Genomic DNA, 24,837 nt, shown 5'->3' with positions numbered 1-24,837 from the left:
GAAGACGGAGGTGAAGTGGTACAAGGAGGGGAAACTGATCACCTGGAGCAAGAAGTTCAAGGCTGAGTCAGAGGGCAAACAGCGTCGGCTGGTGGTGAGCCAGGTGGAGAAGAAAGATGCAGGGGAGTACAGCTGCGAGGCTGCTGGCCAGAAACTCACCTTCAAGATTCATGTCACAGCTGAGAGAAATTGTTTCGACTGTATTGAACCCCCCAACAAAGAAGGAGGGGAAATTTAAGTGCTTTGACACATTTAACCCCAGCATTCAGTGATGTAGACGGTGCTTAAATTCTGTTTAATTCATATAGTTTTCTGTTTCCTTTCTGAAGCTATGAACGCAGAGGACTTGGGTAGCCTCAGCTTAAGACAGGCTGGAAATAATTGGGGAATTTCCCTGGGGATCTCAAGTAGATGCAATGATAGCAAAATGAAAAGTCAATAATTACAGGGGAAATTGAAGAATATTAAAGATATCTTCAGGGCACAAGCACACCCCTGCAAATGCTTCTTCCTAAATAGTCTCAGAGACAGCATTTGGTCACAATGCTAGAAGGCGGCACTGGTGGTTTCTATTAAATTAATGAAACCTGCAATTAAAAAGGTTTTCCTGTATTTTCTTTTGTTTTCTTCTCTATAGCAGGTACAAAAGAAATGCTTAAAAATAGAAAGGCTTCAAGCTGGTGCTTTTCTTTCCAGAAATGGAGGAAGACAGGCGTTCTATTTATTAGGAGAGTCTGATAAGAAAGTGGAAAAAGGCTTTTTACCAGGGTCTATAGCAACATAAGAAGGGGCAATGGTTTCAAAAGTGAAGAGGGTAGACTCTGTTTGGACATGAGAAAAGTTCTTTATGATGAGGGTGGTGATACACTGGAACAGATTGTCCAGTGAAGGTTGTGGGTGACTCATCATTGGGAGTGTCCAAGGCCAGGCTGGATGGGGACCCTGGGCAGCCTCATTTAGTGAATGATGTCCCTGACCACGGCAAGAGGTTGGACTGGATGATCTTTAAAGTTTCCTTCTATACCCAAACCATTCTATGATTCCATAGGGGAAACCATTTTATTACTGCCTCTGTAAACTCAGGAGATATTAGAACTGTTTTCAGAAATTATTAGGTGAGAAAAATACATTTCCTCACTATGACTTAATCACAAACAGAATTTAACCTTGACCCTCACCTGGCTTTTGCTGGCAAAGCAACTTACAGCTGTCAGCTTGTTTGGACAATGTAATGCCTGTCCCCTTGTATGAAACAGACTTTTCAATGACTGCGTATGCTGGTGTGCTGCTGGACAGTGGGGAAAGGGGTGTTGTTTTCTTTTTGAAGATTTTGGAACATGATACTGGTGGAAATGAAAACAAGTTTAGGGCTATCTAAGCTGTTTTGGTCTGGCAGGGAGGAAGTTCTTCACTGGCAATTGATATAGTTCAGATGTTGGCATTCAGTTCATAGCACTGTCAGGAAATGTGAGTGGGAAAGCTGTCCTCAACGGTACAGTCCAAAGACTAATTTGGGCACTTGGGGAAGGCTGTGTAGAAAAGATTCATGTCTTAAATGTGCCCATTTGCCTTCAATTCCAGAAGCAGAAGATGCTTTTATCAACAAGCAGAACGTGCAGAAGGAGGTGAAGGCTGCACCAACAGAAAATGCCACGCTGAGCTGCAAGGTGGCCCAGGAGAAGACGGAGGTGAAGTGGTACAAGGAGGGGAAACTGATCACCTTGAGCAAGAAGTTCAAGGCTGAGTCAGAGGGCAAACAGCGTCGGCTGGTGGTGAGCCAGGTGGAGAAGAAAGATGCAGGGGAGTACAGCTGCGAGGCTGCTGGCCAGAAACTCACCTTCAAGATTCATGTCACAGGTAAGACAGGTGTTGTCTGAAATACAGCAGAGAACAGTATAGTAAAATCTAGTTTCCATTATACAGTGATCCAGGTGCAGTAGTCTGTGCTGAGGTTTTTTCCCCTATACTTGATTGCCTGGGTTTGTAGCAAGTATTTGGATTTAGTATGGCACAAAGACCTGTTTCAGTCTGTCTGTAGAATAATAATTACTGATATATGTACAGTGGAAGCAATATTCAAGATATTATTCAAATCTCTCCTGTGCCTGAGATCCCAAACTGTAATTCTTGTTCACCGAAACATTTGACTAAGAGAAGTATGTGCAGTGAGGCTGGAGTGCATGTTGTACGTGCAGCCTTTCATGGCAGGAGAAGCAGGAACTTCTCCTAGTAGTACACTGCCTTTTTACTATGCCTTTATGTTGGAGGCTGCATCTGGATAGGTGAGTCTGCTACTCACAGTAAGAGACCTGGTAGAGCTGACTATTCCCAGAGCTCAAAGTAAGATATCTGCAAGTCACACACAAAGAACAAAAGACTGCGTTGGTGAGCATATTTCCTTTGTGCCTTCGACAGTCACAGTTGTGGCAATGGTAGAGGCCATGAGGAGTCTGTTCAGGAAGCCAGGAGTACTGTTCTGGGTCATGAAAAGGCAGCCAGTGGTTTGACTATCACATGTTTATGTGTTTTGATGTTTCACAGTGGGTCTTAAGTAAAAGGAACTCAGGTTTTGGTTGCCTGCAGGACAGATGTTCTTTTGGGTTCAATATATTTGCATAGTGACTTGCAACCATGGGACTGGTGTTCAAGGACCCTCTTGGTTCCTTCAGTTCCTAGGTTCTTTCTTGCCTAGATTTGACACTTCGTTTCAACAGAAGAGCTGATATTCTCTATGAAGGCTATTAGTTTGGGCACAAGTGGTAACCTAAACCTGTTCCAACCTGTACATACAAACCTGCAAGATGGTCTCACTTCAGTCCTTCTGTTTTTCTTTTCTTCCCTCAGAGCCAAAACCTGTGTTTATAAACCAGGAGCAGGTGCAGAAAGAGGTGAGTGCTGCCCTGTCAGCAAGTGCTTCCCTCAGCTGTGAAGTAGCACAGGATCCAACTGGAGTAAAATGGTTCAAGGATGGAAGACTGCTTGCCTCCTCCAGAAAGTTCAAACTGGAATCTGTGGGCAAAACACGGCGTCTGGTTGTGGAGCAGCTGGAGAAGAAAGATGCTGGAGAATACATCTGCGAGGCTGCTGGCCAGAAGATGACCTTCGAGCTGGAAACAACTGGTGAGCATTCAGAAATTCTCAGCCAGGATTTTGTAGCCTTGTTGTGAACTGGGTTTTAGGGTGAAATCTCAGTTTTCTTTGCACCTGACAGTGTGAGAATTTGCTCTGGCCCTTTGTGTACCTCCCCGGTGCTCAGCTGTTCCTTCCCTTACTTGGGGATAACGTCATTTATTCAAGGTGATGTCCAAACGAGCTTGTTAACAGTCCTCTGCAGTGCTTTAAGCTGTCATAGGTCAGCCAGAATTTATGCATGTTCTATAGCCATTCCTACATGTTGAAAACACTGCACTGTGCTTAAGCTTCAGCATATGTTCCAGTAAGCACAGTTCCATTAATTCTAGGGGAGTGGGTGAATTAAGCATAGATCTGAAGGCTGCCTTTGCCCAGTGCAGAGATGGAAGGACTAATGTAGATTTGACTTGATATTTTCCCTTCTAGGATGGGAAGGAGCTCAGTCAAAATAAAAAAGTGGGCATTACTTCCCAGGGAAATAAGAGAAGTCTCATTATTCACAGGCGGTGAACTCTCATTTTCTCTCTCAGTCTGCAACCAGGTTGAGTTGCTGTTTCAGTACAGGCTGTTTTATGCAGGAACTCTGCTCCTGAGGTTAATCCAAGTTGTATCCAGGCCCTTCAGAAGGAAAGGGAAATATCAGCACAGAAATATGGTCTGATTCTGACATAAATAAGTGCAGACCTGGACAGTTAAAAAGGATTGTGTGATGTTCAAGGGATTTTGAATCAAAGATGTCCCCTAGGTAAGATTTGTGGCTGACATTCCCCATACATTGTGGGCACACAAGCTAAGGAGAGACTAGTGATGAGCATGCAGAGAAGCCAATGATTCAGACAGGTTTGTAGTGACACGACATTGTAGAGTTCTGTCTATTTCTCCTTGGCATAGTTTGGAAAATAAAGATGAGGTGATGGTGGTAACCAATATGGCTTCCTCAAGGTCAAGCCATGCCTGACAAACTTGGTGGCCTTTCATGATGGAGTAACAGCATCAGTGGATAATGGGAGAGCAACTGACATCATCTACTTGGACTTGTGCAGAGCATTTGATCCCGTCCTGCATGACATCCTGGTCACCAAACTGGAGAAAAATGGTTTTGATGGATGGACCAGTTGCAGGTTAGGGAACTGTCTGGATGGTCACACTCAGAGAGCTGCAGTCAATAGCTCAGTGTCCAGGTGGAGGGTGGTGTTGGGACCAGTGTTATTTAACATTTTTGTAGGCAACATGGAGAGTGGAATCAAATGAACCCTCAGCAAGTTTGCAGAGGACACCAAGCTGAGCGGTGCTGTTGATGTGCTAGAGGGAAGGGATGCTACCCAGAGGGACCTGGACAGGCTGGAGAGGTGGGCCCTTGGCAGCCTCATGAACTTGAGTGTGGCCAAGTACAAGGCCCTGCACCTGGGTCAGGGCAATCCCAAGTACAGGCACAGGCTTAGAGGAGAATGATTTGAGAGAAGCCTTGACCCTGAGGAGAAGAGATGGTCTGGAGGGAGGTGTCCCTGCCTATAGCAGGGGGATTGGAACTAAATGACCTTAAAGATTCATTCAGTTCTATTGTTTTTCTACCCTTAATTTTACTTAAAATGTTTCAGAATAAATGAGATTCTCGTTTCCAAGAAAACTGTTTGCAGGGAGCTCCACTGTAGCTAGTAAGTCTATCTTTAAGTTCAAGGGCAATAATGCATTGACTGTGTTGAAGAGAGAAATGACTCAGGAATGGATGATGGTTTAGAATAAAACATAATCCTACTTATTTTCTATGCAAATATGTGTAAGGAAAAGATGCTGCACTCAGTTCTGGAAATACCCTGACAAATATATCTCTACTGTTTCACAGCTGGAGATATCAAGATTGTTAAAGCACTGGAAGATGTGGAAGTGAATGAATATGGGAGTGCATCTTTTGTCTGTGAGATTTCACACGATGAGGTTCAGACCCAGTGGTACAAAGATGACAACAAGCTGAAGGCTGATGACAACATCAGAATGCGGCAAGATGGTAGGGTGTAAGAGGGAGATCTTTCTCCTGAGTGGGGGGTGGGTTGGAGATCAAGCATATAAGACATCTGAAATGAAGTGAAGAAGGTTCAGAAGCGAGTTCCCCTTTTGTTTTGGGACTGAGGTTATGGTGGAACAAGTGACATGGTGGGATGCTTAGTGTGGGAAGTGTGATGCTATCCCACCATCCCACACTGCCAGGAGCAGGTAGGAAATGAGTGCAGTTATTTCCAAAGTGAGGGTGAACAGGGCAGTCAGTTCACCTCTCCAAAGAGGTTTTGTCTGACAGTGAGTGTGATCCTTCTGTATCAGGTACTTTGAAGGTGACGGCGGCCACATTTGGTCAGTCCTTGTAGAAGCCATGTTTAGATTACACTTTGGTGGGGATGTGGACGTGGGGGAATGGGTGGTTTCATTGACATGAGAGAACAGGCAGTGATGCTGTGAAACCAGATGGATGATGCTCAGCCTGGCCATGTGCCTCAGAGCTCTTTGCTCAAGGAAGCCAAGTGTAGTTGTGGGTTTGCTCTCAAGAGCACAGTTTGGTAGGGATGAGTTGGCGGTTGGACTAGATGACCTTAATGGTCCTTTCCAGCCTTAGTGACTCTGTGGTTCTCTGCTTCAGGAAAGAGCTACTCGCTGACTTACACACGTGTCCAAGTCAAGGATGCAGCAGAAATAAAATCTGTAGCAGAAAAGGCAGAATCTCGTGAATCTTGTGCCCATCTTACAGTTAAAGGTAATTATGCTTCTGATGACGATTTTGATTAAATTATGTTATAAACGAGCTAACATCCTTTGCTTTAATGTCAAGGAAGTTAAACACCACCAGGACCTTTCACAGAAATAAAAACTCCTACCTACCTACCTTTCTGCCCACAAAATATCCAGCTTCTCTTTTGGAATTTACTTTTGCTAAGTAAAACAGATTATTTTCTTAGGAGGTTGATTTTCTACGTTTAGACTTCAGATTTGTGTTTGAACGTTGAGGGATAAAAAACATAGCTTGACTTTTTCTTCATTTTCTCTTGCTGTTTGAAAAGAACACAGGGTTGTTTTTGGTTTTTTTTTTTAATATATACAATGTTAGGGTATATATATGATGTTAAGTGTGATAAAGAAAAGGGAGACATTTGAGTTAGCACACTACTCAAGAGTTCAGTCCCCAGCTTTGCCACTGTTACAATTATAAGGGCAAGAACTTCCTGGAAAATGAATTTCTCCTAAGTAGAGTCATTACATTTGAGCTACAGAGACCTTTACTAGGTGAAAACTTGTTGTTCAGAGCTATGTTGCTGTATTTAACCAAAGTAATTATCAATGTCCGTGTTTCATTCAACCTCTATTCCATTTCGTTATGCGAGGAGTTTGATATTGGGATGGGAAGGTCATGGTTTGATTTAGATGTTGGACTGGGAATCAGAAGATCTGGGCTCTTTTCAGGTTGTCAATCTTATTGTCTGACTTCTTAACAACATTCTTTTCTTTCTGTTATTTTTTAATGATGTTTCAAGGCATTCTGAGCTGATAGGTGTAGTGTTCATGTGCAGTAATGCTGACGTGAGTAAGTGGGGTGATAATGTAAGGGTTTTTTACATTCCTTCTAAATCTCTGCTTTCTCTTGTTCCATCCTTCTTAAAGAGCAATCAGTTAATATTGTAAAGGAGCTGTGTGATGAGGATGTGACTGAGCCTGAAGAAGCCAAATTTGAATGTGAGATATCCATTCCTTCTGTGAAACCTCCCAACTGGTATTCCTACGTGGGGAAGTCTTACAGGCTGGCAGAAACTTGATTATGCAGCAAGAAGGCACCATCCACCAGCTGACCATAGCGAAAACCACCACTGATATGACAAGCACCATTCAGTTCTCAATTGGCAAATCAAAATCCACAGCCAATCTGCTTGTCAGAGGTAACATATCCTGGCTTGGTTTACATCATGAAGATGAAGAATTAATTAACGTACAGTCTTCCTTCACTGGGGTCTTTGAAATATTTTGTGTGTGTCTGGAGGTTCTGCTCCATTTCCAGTTCAAAGTCGTTGGACAATAAATGAGACAGCTGCATCTCAGTAAAAGATCTGTTTGAATAGCTGTGATGTGCTTACTATTCAGATCTACAGAGCTGAGGTTTTGTCCTTGGCTATACCAAAGAAGTCAGATCAGGTGAAATTAATTGTATTTCTGAACTAGACAAGGTTAAGTTTGGTAGCACCTAAATTTGATGCAGTTTGTCATTGATTTCACCTGAAAGAAACTTGCAGGCTTTTTATCTGCTGTTGTCCCCAGCATAAGAGTCTCCATTCACATCCTGAAGTATTTGTTATATTTTCAACTCACTCTTATTTGAATAAAAGCCTCAACAATTTGGAGCAATTTAATAAGCACAGAACAAGAGCTGGACCTTGCATTTGGTAGATAATACACAGTATTACTTTATAGAAATGTAGTCAATGGCATTCCCTATAGACAATCGTTTGTTTTATCTTTAGAGTCGTTCAAAGAACCATTGTGAACTTGACATTAATTGGAATGGAATACACGCAAGAGACTTTCCTCTTCTTCCAATTGTCCTCATCCTTTCTTCTCTTCCACCCCTGCTTTGCAGATTACCATATAGAAATCACCAGGAAGTTGGAGGACAAGACAGCTTTGGAACGTCATTCTGTCATCCTGTCCTGTGACTTCAGGCCTTCTCCAAAGGTTGTGAAATGGTTCAAGGGCCACACACTCATCAAGCCCTCTGAGAAGTACAAGATCAAGAGGGATAAGCATTCAGCAGAGCTCAAGATTCTGAAGCTGAAGCCCGATGATGCTGGTGTGTACAAGTGCAAGGCAGGAATTGCAGAGACTGAGGCTACGCTGACAGCTGAAGGTATGAGCAGGGAGGGTGACCTCTTCCATGTCCTATTTCACCTCAGATTTCTCTTCTTGGGGTTGATTTCTGCCGTTCTCTCCTGCTAACTTTATAAATGTATAATCTTCACTGAGAAGATTACACAAAGATCATCTAGTCCAACCATTCTACCACATCCCAGTATGATTTATAGTAACAGTGGTAACAGTTCACCTTGTTTCCCCACAGCCCGCAATGTAGAAGTAACGAAGCAGCTGCAGGATGTGGAAATTGAAGAAGAGAGCTCTGCTGTCTTCTCCTGCGAGCTGTCCCATAATGACGAGGACGTGGAATGGTTCCTGAATGGCAACCTCCTTTACACCAACAATTACAATGACATCAAGAACGTTGGCAATTGCTGCACACTGACAATGAAGCAGGTTAAGCCTGAGGATGCTGGCACAGTGACAGTGAAGTCAGACAAGGTGTCAGAAAGCGCACCTGAAGGTGATAGGTGGGTCTGATCACACCCCTCCTGGATGTAAGAGATGCTAAGGAGCTCCAGTTCATTCTATTGTGCAGCATTCCTGCTTCTAAAGCTGACCTCTCTGGGGTGACAAGTCATCAGAGGCTTTCTTCCAGTGGAAGGTTCCATTGCAGCAGATATCAACGAAGGAGGATGGTTTTGGTGTCCTGCCAAAGCATTCCATTGCTTTTTATCATCATTTTATTTAGCACAAGGAGAGTTACAAGAGCAGTTTCTTTTACTGCTTCAGTAACATGCAGTGTCAATGCTGTTGTCTCCAAGGATTTATGACTGCAGGGAGAGATCATTCAGTGTGTGTTTTGCCTCTGGGATGACTAATGACCAGGCTGTGAGCAACCTGATCTAGCTGTGAATGTCCCTTTTTATTGCAGGGGAGCTGGGCTAGATGGCCTTTAAGGGTCTCTTCCAATTCTAAGGGTACTGTGATTCTAATCTGCCCTCCCCAGCAATTAAGCTCTTTATGCGCTCAGAGTTTGAAGGATTTCCTCTTTCTCCTTTCTTTTGCATTTGGTGGAAGTTTTTTCCCCAGTATAAACATCTGATGTGTGAAATAGAAGAGAGATAAAAGGAGTCAATAAAACAGGAAAATCAAAAGTGTTCAGCAGCTTATCCTCTTAATCCTGTGGCCTGCTGTATGAGCTCTGCTCCATGTGAGGGCAATGCCAGCTCTCCAGCTTTAGAAGAGCTGCATCCCAATTACTTCATATGATATCAGTCCCACCCACCAGCAATGCAGGCTGTCCCTCCTGTTCCCTGTATTCTCCTACTGATTAGTTCAGAATTCCATAAAGCGTATTCAGTCAACACACATGAAACCGCTTTAGGTTCTATATTGCTGTCGTCAGTGCTGGTAAAGATTTATTTATCCCTCTTTAAAAATCTGAAAGCAACTGGAAATGTCTCAACTTCTGTATCACATTGTTCTGTTTTGCCCTTTTAATTGCAGAGAAGCCTGCTGTCTTCATGAAGTCCTTGGATGATGTTTTTGGTGAGGAGCGGGGTGTGATTAAATTGGAATGCGAAGTCTCTAAAGAGAAGGTCAAACCAGTGTGGAAGAAGGACGGTGTTCTGCTCACTTCTGGCAACAAGTATGAGCTGGTACAGTCTGGGAAGACCCTATGTCCCCTTATCCATGACTTCGAGAAGTCAGATGCAGGTTTCTATACCTGTGATATTGGCACTGATGTTGCCAAATCAAAGGTTGGCTTTCAGGGTAAGTACTGTGGAAAGTAAAGGAGTGCTGAAAGCACATTCAGTGTGGTCACTATGTCTTACACCTATTCCCCCACAAGCCTTAATAGTTTCTACAATAGAAGTGTATTACTGCAATTTAGCACAGTGATGTCTGGAAAATTCCCATTGCTTTTGATGTAAATGTATCTTGTTTTGCCATGAAAATCACCAAACACATCAAGAATGTCCTGGAAATATTTCCTTTATAAACATCTCTAAAATGGAGAAATGGTTTGAACACCAGTAGGGGTAGGATGGTAACAAATGAGCTAATAGAAACATTTAATTTCTTGTCATAGGCAAAACCCTTTTTCTCACACAGCATCCTAGAGTTGTCCTCTCTGTTAGGTTTTTCCCTCTGTAGCTTATTGAATCTTCATTCTGCTCCATGGACTGAGCTGCTCTAATTGTAGTTCTTCCAGAGCAAAGACAAGAGATTCACGTCTCTTTTTTTTTATCGCTTTCTGGTAATTCTGAGTGGAGAATGTCTTAGAGAATACATCAGTAAGGAATGCAGCCATGTTCTGCAAATCCTGAGTTAAAACACCAGTACTGCTACTCATGTCAGTCACAAATGCCTTTTCTCCATATAAACCTCATACTAACCTATCTCTTACCTTCCAGAGCTGAATAGTGGCATTACCAAACGGCTGAAAAACACTGAAATCCAGGAGGGAGAAGATTGTACTTTTGAATGCATTCCATCCCATGAAAGCATTGATGAGTTCAAGTGGACACTGAATGGAAGCAGAGTGGAAAGTGGTGGGTGATTTAAAGCTTCTAACGTGAGTCTGAAATATACTCTCATTATCAAAAGTGTGACTCCTACTGACACTGAGGAAGTCGTTTTTATTGCCCGTGGTCTAACCTCCAAAGCCTCTCTGTCTGTGAAAGGTAATGAGATGGGAGAGATTCTGGGGCCTGATTCCTTCAACTGTCTTCTGATAAGATTGTCGTGAGAGCTAACTCATAATATGGTTAAAGTGAATAGCAACCTTCTACTTGAAACTCAAAGCACCGAGAATTTCTCTTAAAAATAAGTAAAAGGATGAAACATTTTACACAAATGTGAGAACTACCCAAAGTACTGGGGTAGTGTTGGAAATGGGCATCTCACTACAGCTTGTTCCATTAACAGTAAATCAGGAATGATCTGTTGAGGGAACTGTGGGAGCAAATATCCTCTAAGTATAAGCTGAAGGGATGGCCTTCACACCATCTAGCTGTACAACAAATTCCTATCTAGAACATGTGCATCTGAGAGCATCATCCGAGGCTCCCAGTGTGATGAGTGGAGAGAAGAAAGAGGCAGTTTTCAGACATGGTTCATCATCCTCAATTGGGTAGATTTAAGAGAGAATAAATGCTGCCTGGAATTCTATTGTCTGTACTTTGCAGATTACTGCTGGCTGTAGGATGGCGTCTGTTGCAAGTGCCTCTCTAACTTATCTCCAGCATGTAGATGCATGTATTTTGAGAGAGGCATCCTACCCTAAGTGTATGTTACTCAAAAAGCATGTTTTCTTCTAGGAAAACCTACTGAGGTTTCTAAACAGCTGGAGGATAAGACAGCAGCAGCAGGGCAGGACATCAGCCTGAGCTGTGAGCTGTCAAAACCGGATTTGAACATCAGGTGGTACAAGGATGGCAAAGCAATCAGAAAAAGCCAGAAGTACGACTTGCAGCAGGAGGGAACTGGGGCCATTCTGATCATCCATGACTCTACTGCCAAGGACAGTGGGGAGTACCCCTGTGAGACAGAGGACTCCATAACAAAAGCCAGGGTCACTGTGCAAGGTGAGTTGAAAAGCACACTGGGGATGGCATGTAGAGAAGTCGAGGTAAATATCTGCAGCCTGTGGGTGATGTTTTTCTCTTCTGTTTCCTTGAGCAGGATCAATTCTTAGTTTTCAGAAAATATGATGGATTAAAATCTTTTCCTTAAAATAATCTGGAAACTGAATGATTCTCCAGTGTGATGTGGATCTGGGCAGCCTGGTCTGGTGGTTGGTGACCCCTTGGAGGGGGTTTGAAACTAGATGCTCTTTGAGGTCCTTTTCTACTCAGGCCACTCTATGATTCTGTGATCGTTCTATGATTCTATGATCTTGGGTGTTCGTGAGCCAAGAAAAGATGGCAATCTGAATTAGTCTATATTGAATATGTGTAATCAAAACTATATGCAGTTGATCAGATGAGATCCTACCAGCGCATGTATAATGGTATTGAACTTTCCAGATATCTACTGGAATTATCAAACCTATGTAAATCGGTGGACTCTGTTGTCTTCTTAGACTCTTTGCATCTCTATGTGATATTCTGAAATGAGGGCAAAGGAGATTCAGGACACCTCTGTATGCTTGGGACTTGTTGTGGTAACAAATCCCTTTGTCCTACACCCTCATCCTTTTTTTTTTCCTTCCAGAAAAACCTAATTACTTTATCAAGGAACTTTCAGATGTGAAAATTGAAGAAAGTGGAAGTGCACTTTTTACATGTCAGAGCGAGAAAGCCGCATCCTTCGTCATATGGAGGAAAGGCATTGCTGAGCTCAGGCCTGGCAGGAAATACAAGAGGGCACAGAAAGGACGAGACCTGCAGCTGAGCATAAAAAATCTGGAGAAAAGTGACAGTGACGTGTACACCTGTGACATTGGTGATGCCCAGTCCAGAGCCAAGCTGGTTGTACAAGGTATGTGTGAGAGCCATATGACTGCGCATCCTGTTTCTCCACTACCAAGACAGAATTTGTACATTTATGGCAGGTCTTTGGGGCTGCAGCTGTCTGGCCTGAATAGCTGTTCACAAGCCATGCTCAGAGCAAGCTGCACAGAAAGGGAAAGAACTACCGACTAGAGCAGTGCCATTGAGAACTTTATGTATCATTTAAAAACCAAAAATGCTGATGTACGGTGAGGCTGGTGACCCAGAAATCAGTGTGAACTTTCTATCTCAGACCTTTCTGAGTTAAAAATAGTCCTCCAGATTTCTAGGCAAAAATTCCCTTATGCTGCATTCTGGGTAGTGTTCACGGTTTAAACAAAAATCTACCTGTGTCCGTAGCAGGGGGGGCTGCAGGCAAGCGAGGTGCTAGAAGGAGCTGAACCTCTGTCCCAACTACTTCAGAAGCAGCCCAGACCCCCTCGTACATGGCTAAGATCTCCTTCTCAGTTGGAGTGTAGCAGTCCTCAGACCCTTTATATGCTCGACTCCAAAGTCCCGGGGGTTGGCCTTGGGTTTCTCCTAAAGCTCTTTGCCACAAACTCCAAGTGGGACCTTTCTCTCCAGCAGCAGTGTAGAGGTAGTTCTTTACATCCTGTCCCGTCCGTACTGGCCCCAAGGCCACGGCACGGGCTATCTCTTGTTTTATCTGCTCAAAAGCCTGCTGCTGCTCAGGACCCCATGAGAAATTATTCTTCTTCCGTGTTACCTGATAGAGGGGGCTCACTATGTGGCTGTAGTTTGGGACATGCATTCTCCAAAAGCCCACTACTCCCAGAAAAGATTGGGTCTCTGTCTTGTTGGTGGGCGGAGACATAGCAGTGATTTTTTCAATCACATCTGCTGGGATGTGTCGATGCCCATCTTGCCATTTTACACCTAAGAACTGGATTTCCTGGGCAGACCCCTTCACCTTGCTGCGCTTAATGGCAAAACCAGCTTGCAAAAGAATTTGGATTATCTGTTTTCTTTTCTTGAAAATCTCTGCTGCTGTATGGCCCCACACGACAATATCATCAATATACTGCAAGTGTTCGGGAGCATTACCCTGTTCCAAGACAGCTTGGATCAACCCATGGCAAATTGTTGGGCTGTGCTTCCACCCTTGAGTTAAACGGTTCCAGGTATACTGAACAGCTCTACAGGAAAAAGCAAACTGTGGCCTTCATTTTGCAGCCAATGGGATGGAAAAGAAGGCATTAGCAATGTCAATGGTGGCATACCACCTAGCTTCTTTTGACTCCAGTTCATACTGGAGTTCTAGCATGTCTGGTACAGCAGAACTCAATGGAGGTGTGATTTCATTTAGGCCACGGTAATCCACCGTCAGCCTCCATTCTTCACTGGCTTTATGCACTGGCCATATGGGGCTGTTAAAAGGCGAGTGAGTTTTGCTAATCGCTCCCTGATTCTCTAATTGGCGAATTAGCTTGTGAATGGGGAGCAATGAGTCCCTGTTGGTGCGGTACTGCCGTCTGTGAACCACTCTGGTGACAATTGGTACCTCTTGGTCCTTTACCTGGAGCAACCCCACAGCAGAAGGATCATCTGACAGACCAGGTAAAGTTGACAGCTGCTTAACACCGTTTGTGTTTACAGCAGCTATCCCAAAGGCCCATTGATACCCCTTGGGATCCTTAAAATATCCCATCCTAAGGTAATCGATTCCCAGTATACATGGAGCCTCTGGACCAGTCACAATAGGGTGCCTTTGCCAGTTTTTACCAGTGAGGCTTATTTCGGCCTCCAACATAGTCAATTCTTGGGAACCCCCAGTCACTCCATGGATATCTATTGGTTGTGTCCCTTGGTGACTTGAGGGCATTAGGGTGCATTGTGCATCGGTGTCCACCAAGGCTTTATATTTCTGTGGTTGAGATGTGCCAGGCCACTTAATCCACACAGTCCAGTATACTCTATTGTCCCTTTCCCCCCCCTGGCTGGGGGCAGGGCCCCTCTATTGTTTACCTCGTTGGCTTGCAGCAACTGGAACTCTCCCCTTCTTGGAAGAGTTCACCTCGGTAGTTGTTTCACCTTGTAATTCTTCCACTCATGCCTGAAGTGCAGAAGTGGATGAATTACACCACTTCTTCATGTCCTCCCCATGACTACAGAGGAAAAGCAACAAGGCAAGACGTGTAGTCTCATCGTTGATTCGAGGTGACTTATCATTGTCATTTGCTTGAATACGAGGACGTCTCTTTTTAATGGTTGAGATTTTTGATGATACAGGTCGAGAGGAACTCATGTTGTTTAGCTTTCTCAATAGGCGATCGTGGAAATCCTGGTTTCCATCATCTCGTACCACCGTGGATTCATCTACATCAGGCACATTAGCCAATTTGTCAATAATATCATTTTGTGTTCCCTCCATTTTGTTTAATCTTTCCACAATTTTGACAATGGCTGAAGTATACAGATTAACTTCTGTAGCGCTTATAAATAATTCAAGTTCCTGAAGTCTGCCAATTAGTTCATTCACAAAGGGTTTCCTTTCCCCTTTGCCATATACTAATGCAAGTGCACTGGCATGCTTTTCTGGAGCTGCCTTTGTAAAGTCACGCCACATTTGTCGTGGAACGCGGACTGCTTCAGGATCATGTAATTGGTTTGGATCGTTACAATTGAACTCGGGGCTGTATAGCATTTCCACCAGAGCACTTTCACTCAAAGATTGGATACCTTTCTCTATATCAGTCCATTTCTTTCTCTCAGGCTCCAAGTCCCGTTTAAAGGGGAATCTATCTCTTACCGCTATCAACATCCGCTTCCAGAGGGTGTAGGACCGATTTTGGCATGTGCCAATACCTCTGTCCACACGCGAGTCCCTGGAAATGCTACCCAGTTGGCGAGCTTCACTGCCATCAAGCCATGCACTGTTGGCACCATTGTCCCAGCAGCGAAGTAACCAAGTGACCATATTTTCTTTTGGCTGACATGTGAAATCCTTTCTTAGATCTCGAATTTCACTCAGTTTAAAAGATCGATCAATAATGGTCGTTATACTTTGCTCGCCTTTTGCTCTATCAAGCGTCCCAGGTGTTGATGGTGGCAACTGTGTTGATGAGGCTGCCCCATCTATAAGTTTGGACTCGAGAAATTCTCGTAAAGAAAATCTAGCTTTTGGCTCCTCTTCAGACTCTGACCCCGACCCTTGTGTTATTTCCTTCAGGTAACCCTCCTTCTTTTTCCTCTCTCCTAACTTCCTCTGCTCCTCTAACTTCTTCTGCTCCTCTAACATCTTCTTATACTGCTCTAACATCCTCTGCTCCTCTAACTTCTTCTGGTCCTCTGACTCCCCCTGCTCTCCTGAGTCCCCCTGCTCTCCTGAGTCCCCTTGCTCTCCTGAGTCCTGCTCTCCTAACTCCCTCCGCTCTTCTAACTCCTTCTGCATTTTCTCTAACTGAGTTGAAGCTTGTTTTGTCTTTCGCCCTTTTACAGGGGCAACCAACATTGCGTCTAGTGTCCCCGATGGTTGTTCCAATTGGACTACATGTGCCCCCGGTGGCTGGTCAGATTGAACTACATGTGCCCCCGGTGGCTAGTCAAATTGGACTACATGCGCCCCCAGTGGCTGGCCAAATTGGACTACATGTGCCCCCAATGTCTGGTCAAATTGGACTACATGTGACCCTGGTTGTTGGTTAAATACATTCAGCTCACCCCGGAGGGCACATAGCTGGTCTCGGAGAGCGTTCCGCTCAAACTGGACAGCACCGAGCTCAGTCTGGAGGCTGTTGTAGTTGGACTGAAGAGTGTTGTACCCGAACCGGAGGACGTTATGCTCGGACTGGAGAGTGTTGAGTTTGGATTGGATACTCTCATTCTCGGCCCTGAGACTCTCTCTCTCAACCTCAAAATCTTCCCTCTCAGGAATGGTATTGAATAAGGCCCGATAAGCATTAGCTAGGCCCCAAGTCATTTGTGCCTCCTTAGATCTGCCTGAGCCACAACATTCCTGTCTCAAATATGCAGTCAAACTCTCAGGATTCTTTAAGTGTTCAGGAGTAAAGCTCCATGACACTAAAGATGTCTGTCCTCTAAAAGTCTCTCCAAAGTTTCTCCACACTCCCTGCCACTCAGTATTCTCTGACTCTAGGGAAGACTTCCTCCTGAGGTTATAAATCCAGATACCGAGTGAGATCACTACAATAACCAACTGCAAATTGAGGGAGATTAATACGATTGACAGTGTGGTCCACTGGGACAACTGGTCAGTCGAAGACTGCTTAAAAGATGCAAAGAAAAAAGGAAAAGCACGCTCAAAAACCTCCATATCCGTACTATTGGTTGCATTAGTTGCATTAGTTGCTCCCTCTGGAGCTGCATGCAAATACCAAATAAGCGTTGCTAACCGTGCTTTCAATCTATTATACATTCCTATAACTTCATAGGAAAAATAGGCTAGCTTAAACATGGTCCAATATGTTTGGAGCATCGTAAAAGAGGAACTAATGAAATGCAGTACCTTATAAAGCACACTTAGTAGAGGGAACTTTTTTTCTTTTTTTTTAATAGAGAGGGAAAAAAAGTAAAAAAAGAAAACAAAGCTCAGCAGTGTTTATAAAATAAACCGGAGTATTGGCAGTCTGCCTGGACTTTCAAGGTCAAGCTCACAGGTGCAGAATCGCAAACCTAAGATAGCTCCTTAACTGGAAAAAAAACTTGTAGCTCTGTTTAAAGCTAAAAGAGCAACAGAAGAAAACACAGAAAAACAGCAACTCAATTTGCCCGCATTCTCCACCAAAATCTGTCACGGTTGGAACGAAAAGTCCACCTGCGTCCGTGACAGGGGCCGTGGGCCCCGCAGGGGCCCTAGGCCGAAAGGAAAAAGTTAATTAGGAAAAGAAAACAGCGGCAACGATCTAAGGAGGCACACTTATTTACTAAATACTATATCGAAATACCGCATAACACAATATAATACAATATAACTGAAAATTGAAAATTGAGCTAACGAATCAAGCAAAATAGGAGAGAGAATGAGTCCCGTAACCGAGAGGCCTACTGTGAAATCTAGGCGAACGGCTGAAGGCTCCCACACACTCCCCTGAACGCCAGAACTCGAAAGACGTCAGTCTGTTCTGCGACCGAGTTAATATAGAGTCCAGGTCCCGTGACCCATCGTGTTGTTCTCTGGGAGATGTAGTCTTCTTCTGTAAGTTGCAGATTCAGTAAAATTATTCATGCTTTATATGATGTTATGATGTGGAATACTGATAGCAAAATTACAAAATTATTAAACCATGACACCCTGGTATTTTTCTTTTTTTTTTCTTAAATATTTTCTATTTTTTTTTCTTAAGTATTTTCCTTTTTTTTTTCTTAAGTATTTTCCTTTTTTTTTTCTTAAATATTTTCCTTTTTACTATTTAAATGTTATGGGCACATCTTATAGAAACACAAGGCTGTTTACAAAGAAGTGCATGCTGTGTTGCTGTATGATGAGCAAGATACATCTATTCTTCATCTAGCAGGAATAGTTGCTGAGCCTTAAGAACAGTTTCAGAAAGCTTTGGGAATTTGGGCGTTTTCCTTGTTTCTGAAACACAAAATGAAAATTTACGCTGTATACAAAGAAAAGGGGAGTCCGAACTTGTACGTTAAATTTGAAGGAGATCAATCTGGGGTAATATTTAAAAAAAAAAAAAAAAAAAGGGAGCGTGGTCATCAAATACTATAAAATATATTAGCTGTTACTAGAATGCCACTTATCTTCCCCCCATAAGAATCACTCTCATGTTGTATGTGAATTTGTGAGGTGGGTTTTGAAGCTGAAATTTAAAACTTCTTGTATGGCTGTCTTCATAGTGGCTATCCAGACTATCTGTAGAAATAACAGCTATTATGTAGTCAGCTATTCACCAGTTTTAACTGATTATAAATTACGTTTCAGGGTGGAGAACATAGCATAGTGCCTGACACCTGTGTTGATCCTGAGGGCATTCTTGATTCTGTGCATTATGATGTCATGGATATTAAAGAGCAAGCTGAGGCAGCACATAGTTCCATTGTATCCCTGGGGGACCCGAAGGAAGATACTGGCTGGTTTGAAAAGCAGCTGGAGAAAACTAACTTTGAACTGATGGAGACCAAAGAAGAGCTAACAGAGGAAAACACCAAACTACTTAAAACTGAAGAAGAGCTGATGCAGAAGAACAAAGGTGAGTTATGCGATGTGAAAGGTAGAAAACAGAAATAGTTCATTAATCTAAAAGAGAAATAACCAGTTTGAGTAGGAATTAGAGGAGATGTTCTACCTTTGGAACCATAGCCTGTAGATAAGTGATAGTTTGTTCCTTGTGTATATTCAGGTTCAGCAATTCCACGGTTTTTGGTTATTTCTTTTCTTTTTTTCCCCCTCTCCTTTAAACTGCAACTAGCAGCTTTACGCTTTCGTAAGTATGGGGTTAAATGTCTATATCTTGATTTTTACTTTTATATTGTAATCTCTACTCTTCTTTATGTCTTGTTGATGCAATGTTTTCGTTCCAAGAAATATAGAAAACTTTTGAATCACTCCCAATAAGTGAAGACCACATGCAAATTAATTAATCTGTTCAAAAGCTACCTAAACATTAGAATATCTGGAAAAATTGATTACTTAATAAACTATCTATTGGCTACTTATGTAATACAACCTTTTCTGTGTGTTACAGACTTTGAAATGCAGGTGATTAAATTGGATGAGTCTGTTGAGCAACTTAAAGAAGCAACTGAGGTAACTTTATCAAGAAGATGTTGTGTAAAATTGTTTTAATACCAACTTGTGGTAGCTTAAAATGCTATGAATGCTCAGGATATCTCCACGTTCTATGCAGTCCATAAAACTTTATCCTGACTAATGTACTGCGAGCTACTGAATATGTGAAGACTAGCTTGATTAAGTATGTGTGCATTCCACTTCTGGTGGTTTTTGTTCATTTTTTGATGTTTGGTAGCCTGAAGTAGCTCTGAAAACATTTATAGTTAATTCTGTCACTCAGATCTCTAACCTTGTAAGCTTAGCAACTTGACCCTTCTTAGTCTTTGACTGTCTGCATCACTGCAACTTAGTATTTCCATGGTATTAAAGCTGACTGTGATGAGTAGTCATGTCCTCACCTATTACTTCTTCCAAGAACAAGGCTCCAACTCTATCTGTGAGATTGTGTGGCCTGAACACTTCTGAGGCTTTTCTTTTCATAAGCTACTAAAGATGAATAATCAGTCCTTGGCAGTGCCAGCATGGCTTAACAATCATCATCTTGTAAGTAAGGAAGCTTCACTTGTGGTCAAGGACACAATCTAAAATATGCGTGACAGAGCTGACTAAGCTTTAAGGTTGGATTATATCTGTCACGATGAAAGTGATTTTAGCAGCTTAGCAGAAGTGTGATGTGATGAACTTGTATGAGAGCTGACCATTTGCTCTTTGACCATGTTTGTAATTTTGTTGACTTCTTGGAAACAGGAAATTCTTTGATAAACTGGTAAACTCTTGATTGTGTGCAAGTCTTTTACTTTGTAACCTGCTAGGCTCTTGCTTTCCCTTGTATACTCTACCGAGTATTGCACTTGTCATTATCTGAAGGTGTACTTGTTCTGTCTGCTATTGAGATTTGTAACTGATGTCTATAGAGTCACCGGGTAAATATTTTAGCTGTATGGTTTTGTGTAAATATTTGCCTACAGAAGATTACTGAGACTTAAGTGCTCCTTTTGTTAAGCTTCAATGTAACTGATCTTATATCAATACAGGAAAAGACTACCTACCATTTAACTACCATTAAAGCAGAACCGGCAGAAGAGAACACTAATAAAGGAACTGAAAGCAGCCAATTTTCAGTGCTTTCAGTTAAAGCACTGAAACAAGAGGAAACTGAGTTGGAAGTGGGAAGAAAGTGCAGTACTGACGAGGATAAGCCTACTGTGGAAGAGCCACCTCCAAAGAAAGGTACAGTTTCTTCCATCGTTGAACAGGGTGTCTTCCAAAACAATAAATTGCTTCCTATTCCGGATAGGAAGCAAAAGGCTGTGAAGCGCGTACCTTATGGTATAAGGAGAAAAGCCACTGTGTTAAACTGTAAATAGAAGTAACTGTTATGTAAATATCCCTTTTTCAGAAGGTCCTATGCTGTTCATTTTTGAATGCTTAAGAATAAAAGTTTTTTGCACTATTTTTTTCCTTTTTGCTGCTTTTTCCTCATCTGTTGATGCACTTGCAGATTTGGTAATAGTTTTAAAGCAGTTTCTTTAGGATTGTTTCAACTGCTGTTGCTGATCTTCTGAGTAGCATCAGCTGCTCAAGTGCTTTTTTTTGTTTGTTTGTTTTGTTTTTCCTGAAGCAACTATCAAAATTGTTGACGACCTGCAAATTGCTCGCTCATGGGCAATATTTGAGCAAAATGGTTTGGATAAGCTCTGATGCATTTAACTTCACTTCTGGGCACAGCTGAGCATCAGTGTTCCTAGAATTACGGAAGGCATATACAATGTAGAAGGGAAAATCTAAAACTTAGCTGTATTCCCTTCCTTTCTTGTATTCCTCTTGCAAAATATGTGCAAGGGAGAAAGTCAAGGCCTTCTTTGGATGAGATGCTGTTCTTGGATGATTTGTCCCTGCTGCCTTTATTTGGCATAAATATTGAATCCTAATGTGACCACTGAATGGCATCACATATAAGCATCTTACCAGAGACTGAGGGAGGGATGTGGACTCCTCCATACTCCAAATAGTAGTGGGTTTGTTCTAATCATATGACCAAAGCTCTCATTTAAAAATTAATGACAGCAATGCTCCACATAGGAATTAAAATGGGTAGCTGATAGTCACAATGTCAGCATGAAGTTTTCTGTTAAGAAGTACTGAGTATTCAATCATGTTAAAATTTTCTTCTATTTGTGAGTATTAATAGCGTCCAATTTCAAAAACAGCTTAATATATATTCTTTAGCTATGTTAAATATACACAGTAGAACAATGAGCACAGGTATGTTGTGCTGGTTCTTTTGTAGAATTAGTTATATAAGTAGCACGAGCAAAAGTGTTTTAGGAGATGCTAGGTTATCTCAGCTTCAAGTTCAGGGTATTTACACCATTCTCTGAGCTTTTATGTCTTGTTTCCTATGCTCTGTAATAATGCTTTTTCCCTACTTCCTGTGTAAGGAGCTTCTAGACTGAACATTACACATCTTCTCCCTAGTCTTATTTATCTTGCTTTAGTGCTTGCTTGTTGTTTTCAGCATAAAGTGTTTAGATTACTTATAAATCATATTCCCCTCACTAGTGTTGCTGGGAGCAGCAGTCAAAACCAAAACCTGGTTTGGGGTGGAATACTCCACTGCTGTTTCTTCAGTATGACTTTTAAATCAGTTGAGGGCTGTATATAAAACTCCTTAGATGAGTTAAGAGGCTGTTTCCATGCAGTACATGTGAATCTGTATGTAATGCAGGCTGCACGTGGGCACTATAAAATTCTGCATTTCTGTAGTTGTAGTAATAAAAGCACTGTACAAGAATCACCATGGAATATATTGTTGTGGTGACCCAATCCCTAGTAAGTCTTGACTTATATTTATTTTAATACTTAAAGTATGCATATTATGGAATGGACGTAACTGGATTCTAAAGCAATGATGAAATACAGCAGAAGTCGCTTTTGATAGAAAGAAAATGCATGTGATTTTAGCTAATTGCTCACCAGTTAAAGAAAAAAACAGCCCCAAGCTAATGGAATATTTATGGAAACTTGAATCTGCAAATTTGTACAACTTTATGAGTGAACTTTATATGCAAAAGAGTAAGTGTGGACAGAAGTAGGAATCCTCATATTTTGTTTAGAGATCAACTGAATAAGAGAGACAGATATCAACACTTAAGTGATCAACTTGTCCAGGGTTTTATCTTTCTTTTGAAAGTAAGAGGACTGTGAGTTGGAATGAAATTTCTTAGAGAACTGTTTATCTACCATTTAGATGTAGATGGAGTGATTCCTGGCTGCTTTATAGGGATTGCTGAAGCACGGAAGATAGAAAGAATATAGCTGTGAATTATCTATCTCGTTCCCATGTTTCTTAAATCTAATTAGATTTTCTACTGGTGTGGAGTGGAAGGTTTGAGTAGTGCCATGGTAAAAGTGTTCTTCCAGACTGAAAACCTTTTGCTGTTAATTCTGTATAGAAATCTGAGGCACCTGATTACGTGTTCAGAGGACTTGAATTCCTTCACTAGTATCAAATACTATGTGATGTGAGGGCATGGCTTGCATATTACGACAGTGTTTCACTTAGAAGTTGCTACTTGGTGTTGTGAACTGCTATGTAATAATGATTTTAATCAATCTGAGCTACATTCCTTTTCCCTTTTTTGTTTGTTTGTTTGTTTGTTTTACAGTAGTTGTAAATGAGAGAAAGAAAAAGAACACTGTAGAGCAAAGGACAATTGAACACATGAAACGAAAGTGCTCCGCGTACCGAAAGGAAGTACTAGCACTGAGGGAAAGAACTGAAATCTTGGAACATCATTTAGCTGTGCTTGAAGAACAATGCAGCAGAGAACAAAATAAAAAAGAGGATTTCAGTAAGCAGGTAACAAGCCTGCGTATTGAGCTTTCTTTTTCTGAAGAAACAGCTGATGTCCTCCGTGAACAAATTCTGCAGGGTCAAGCTGACTATCGGGGAATTGCTTCTGAACTGGATGAACAGAAATCTATAAATATGACACTAGAAGACAAAAATGCCCAACTAACTAACAACATAGAAGTTGCCAAAGAATATATAATTGATAAAGTGTCACAAGTAAAAGAAATGCGGACCAAATTAGATGAATTATACAAATGTCACTTAGAGTTTCACGCCATCGGTACTGACTTTGTCAGTGTAAAGGATTCCTCAGACTGTGAAAAAGATGAGCCAGGGACATCTCAAATTAGTTCTGCATGCATTCAGTCACAGACTTCTTCCATCTCAGATCTTGTGCAGGACCTCTCCTTTAACTATAGTCTTGAAAGGATTTGGGAAGTATGCAGAAGTATTGTTGATGTTTCCTCACAAAAAAGTCAGCACATCAAAGCACTGCTTCAAGACAATGAAAACCTAAAGGCGGGACTGAATAATGCTGAAAATCATAATCGTCAACTTGTAACGAAGCTATGTGAGATTACAACTCACACTAGTCAGGAAGAAGATCTTGTGAAACAGTTACATGAGCAAATAGAAAAGAAAACTCAGGACTTTGAAGAAAAGACTGCAGAAGATCAGAGAGTGATTGCACAATTTCAGGAGGAAGTTGCCAACTGTGAGGTAAAAATAAGAGAGCTTGAATATCTCCTGGAGGTTTCCAAGACAATGGAAGACAATGTGTCAAAACTCAATGAATTACTTAAAGAAAAAGAATCTATTATTGTTAATCTAGAGACAGTTACAGCAACTCTGCAGGAGATGTCTGCTAATGCAGACAAAAAGGTTGAAGAGTTAAGTATCAATGAAGCAAATCTGATTCAAGAAGTTATGCAGCTGAAAAACAGCTTGGAGCAGATGAAACATTCTCTTCGGGAAAAGGAAAAGAGTGAAATGGAGAAAGTGCAACGTATAGAATCGTAAGTAACCACTGAGTTAACTTAGAGCCCTTTGAGAATGAACTAGAGTTAAAAATAGTTAATGGGAACATCCCTTCGACTTAATGCATTTGCATGCTTATCAATGGCCAAACTACTACTTTAGGATGCTTTGGTATGCTACTTGAGTTCCAAGGGAAAACAGGAGTGTGCAAGGAAATAAAGAATAATATGGGGATTTCTGGTGGTTTTGTTGTACATCCCTCAGAATAGCATCTGAATAATTTATTGCTTCAGCATCTGATTATGAGAAGCAAGCTGAAATTCAAAAGTAATTGTTTAAATCTTGTCACTGGTCTAGATAGATTTAAGAGTCTATTTACAAATAGAAACCAACAGGCAGGGCATGGATGAAGCTGTAATTGCTGTTTCCATGAGATGTGTAACAGTAATGTTCTTTGTCTCTTTATTTTTAACATAAGGCTAGAAAATATTCTTTCTGAGAGTTCTGCCCTTGTACTGAATTTGAAAAAAGATTTGCAGAGGAAAGAAGAAGAGTATGCAGATCTAAAAGACAAACATTCTGATGCCGAGAAACAAATTCAGCAAGTACAAAGCGAGGTTTGTAGTCAACTGAGCTATTTTTTTCTGTAAGATTATGCTTGGTTTTCTGCTGTTAAAACTTCTCAAACTTTAACTATGAAGCTGGAAATTTCACAATAGTGTGGCTAGCAGCAAATCTTAGGTAAAGTTGCCATTGAAGCTCTAGAGGGGACCACAAGTTAAAACATGGTTTCGCATAGATAATGAACAGAGGAAAGTAAAGTT

The 24,837-nt window shown here is 41.7% G+C and overlaps 2 protein-coding genes across 2 annotated transcripts; both read left to right on the top strand.

Annotated features, from left to right (window-relative positions):
* Positions 1-9,411: 9,411 nt before the first annotated feature.
* LOC146752998 (immunoglobulin superfamily member 22-like) lies at positions 9,412-10,522 on the top strand. Its single transcript, XM_085531056.1, has 2 exons — positions 9,412-9,732; positions 10,377-10,522. The coding sequence occupies exons 1-2, from the start codon at positions 9,483-9,485 to the stop codon at positions 10,520-10,522; spliced, it is 396 nt and encodes a 131-aa protein (XP_085387182.1). The 5' UTR covers positions 9,412-9,482.
* Positions 10,523-18,375: 7,853 nt separating this feature from the next.
* On the top strand, positions 18,376-24,055 carry LOC146752997 (kinesin-like protein KIF20B). The gene is made up of 4 exons (XM_085531055.1): positions 18,376-18,637; positions 19,133-19,194; positions 20,214-20,409; positions 22,848-24,055. Exons 1-4 carry the CDS (start codon positions 18,445-18,447, stop codon positions 24,053-24,055), a joined length of 1,659 nt encoding a protein of 552 aa, XP_085387181.1. The 5' UTR covers positions 18,376-18,444.
* The last annotated feature ends 782 nt before the right edge of the window (positions 24,056-24,837 follow it).

This window comes from Coturnix japonica, unplaced genomic scaffold (assembly GCF_054131305.1).
Source record: "Coturnix japonica strain WE unplaced genomic scaffold, WE-NBRP24 Scf040, whole genome shotgun sequence".
Classification (NCBI taxonomy): domain Eukaryota; kingdom Metazoa; phylum Chordata; class Aves; order Galliformes; family Phasianidae; genus Coturnix; species Coturnix japonica.
This window is presented reverse-complemented; position numbering and strand designations above follow the sequence as displayed.

What these genes read in the sequence shown, in the direction of transcription:
- LOC146752998 (XM_085531056.1), top strand. Translation starts at nt 9,483, where the DNA reads ATGAAGTCCTTGGATGATGTTTTTGGTGAGGAGCGGGGTGTGATTAAA. An exon ending in ATCAAAGGTTGGCTTTCAGG is followed by an intron (nt 9,733 to 10,376) that starts GTAAGTACTGTG and finishes CTTACCTTCCAG; the next exon opens with AGCTGAATAGTGGCATTACC.
- LOC146752997 (XM_085531055.1), top strand. Translation starts at nt 18,445, where the DNA reads ATGGATATTAAAGAGCAAGCTGAGGCAGCACATAGTTCCATTGTATCC. An exon ending in AACTTAAAGAAGCAACTGAG is followed by an intron (nt 19,195 to 20,213) that starts GTAACTTTATCA and finishes ATATCAATACAG; the next exon opens with GAAAAGACTACCTACCATTT. An exon ending in AGAGCCACCTCCAAAGAAAG is followed by an intron (nt 20,410 to 22,847) that starts GTACAGTTTCTT and finishes TTTGTTTTACAG; the next exon opens with TAGTTGTAAATGAGAGAAAG.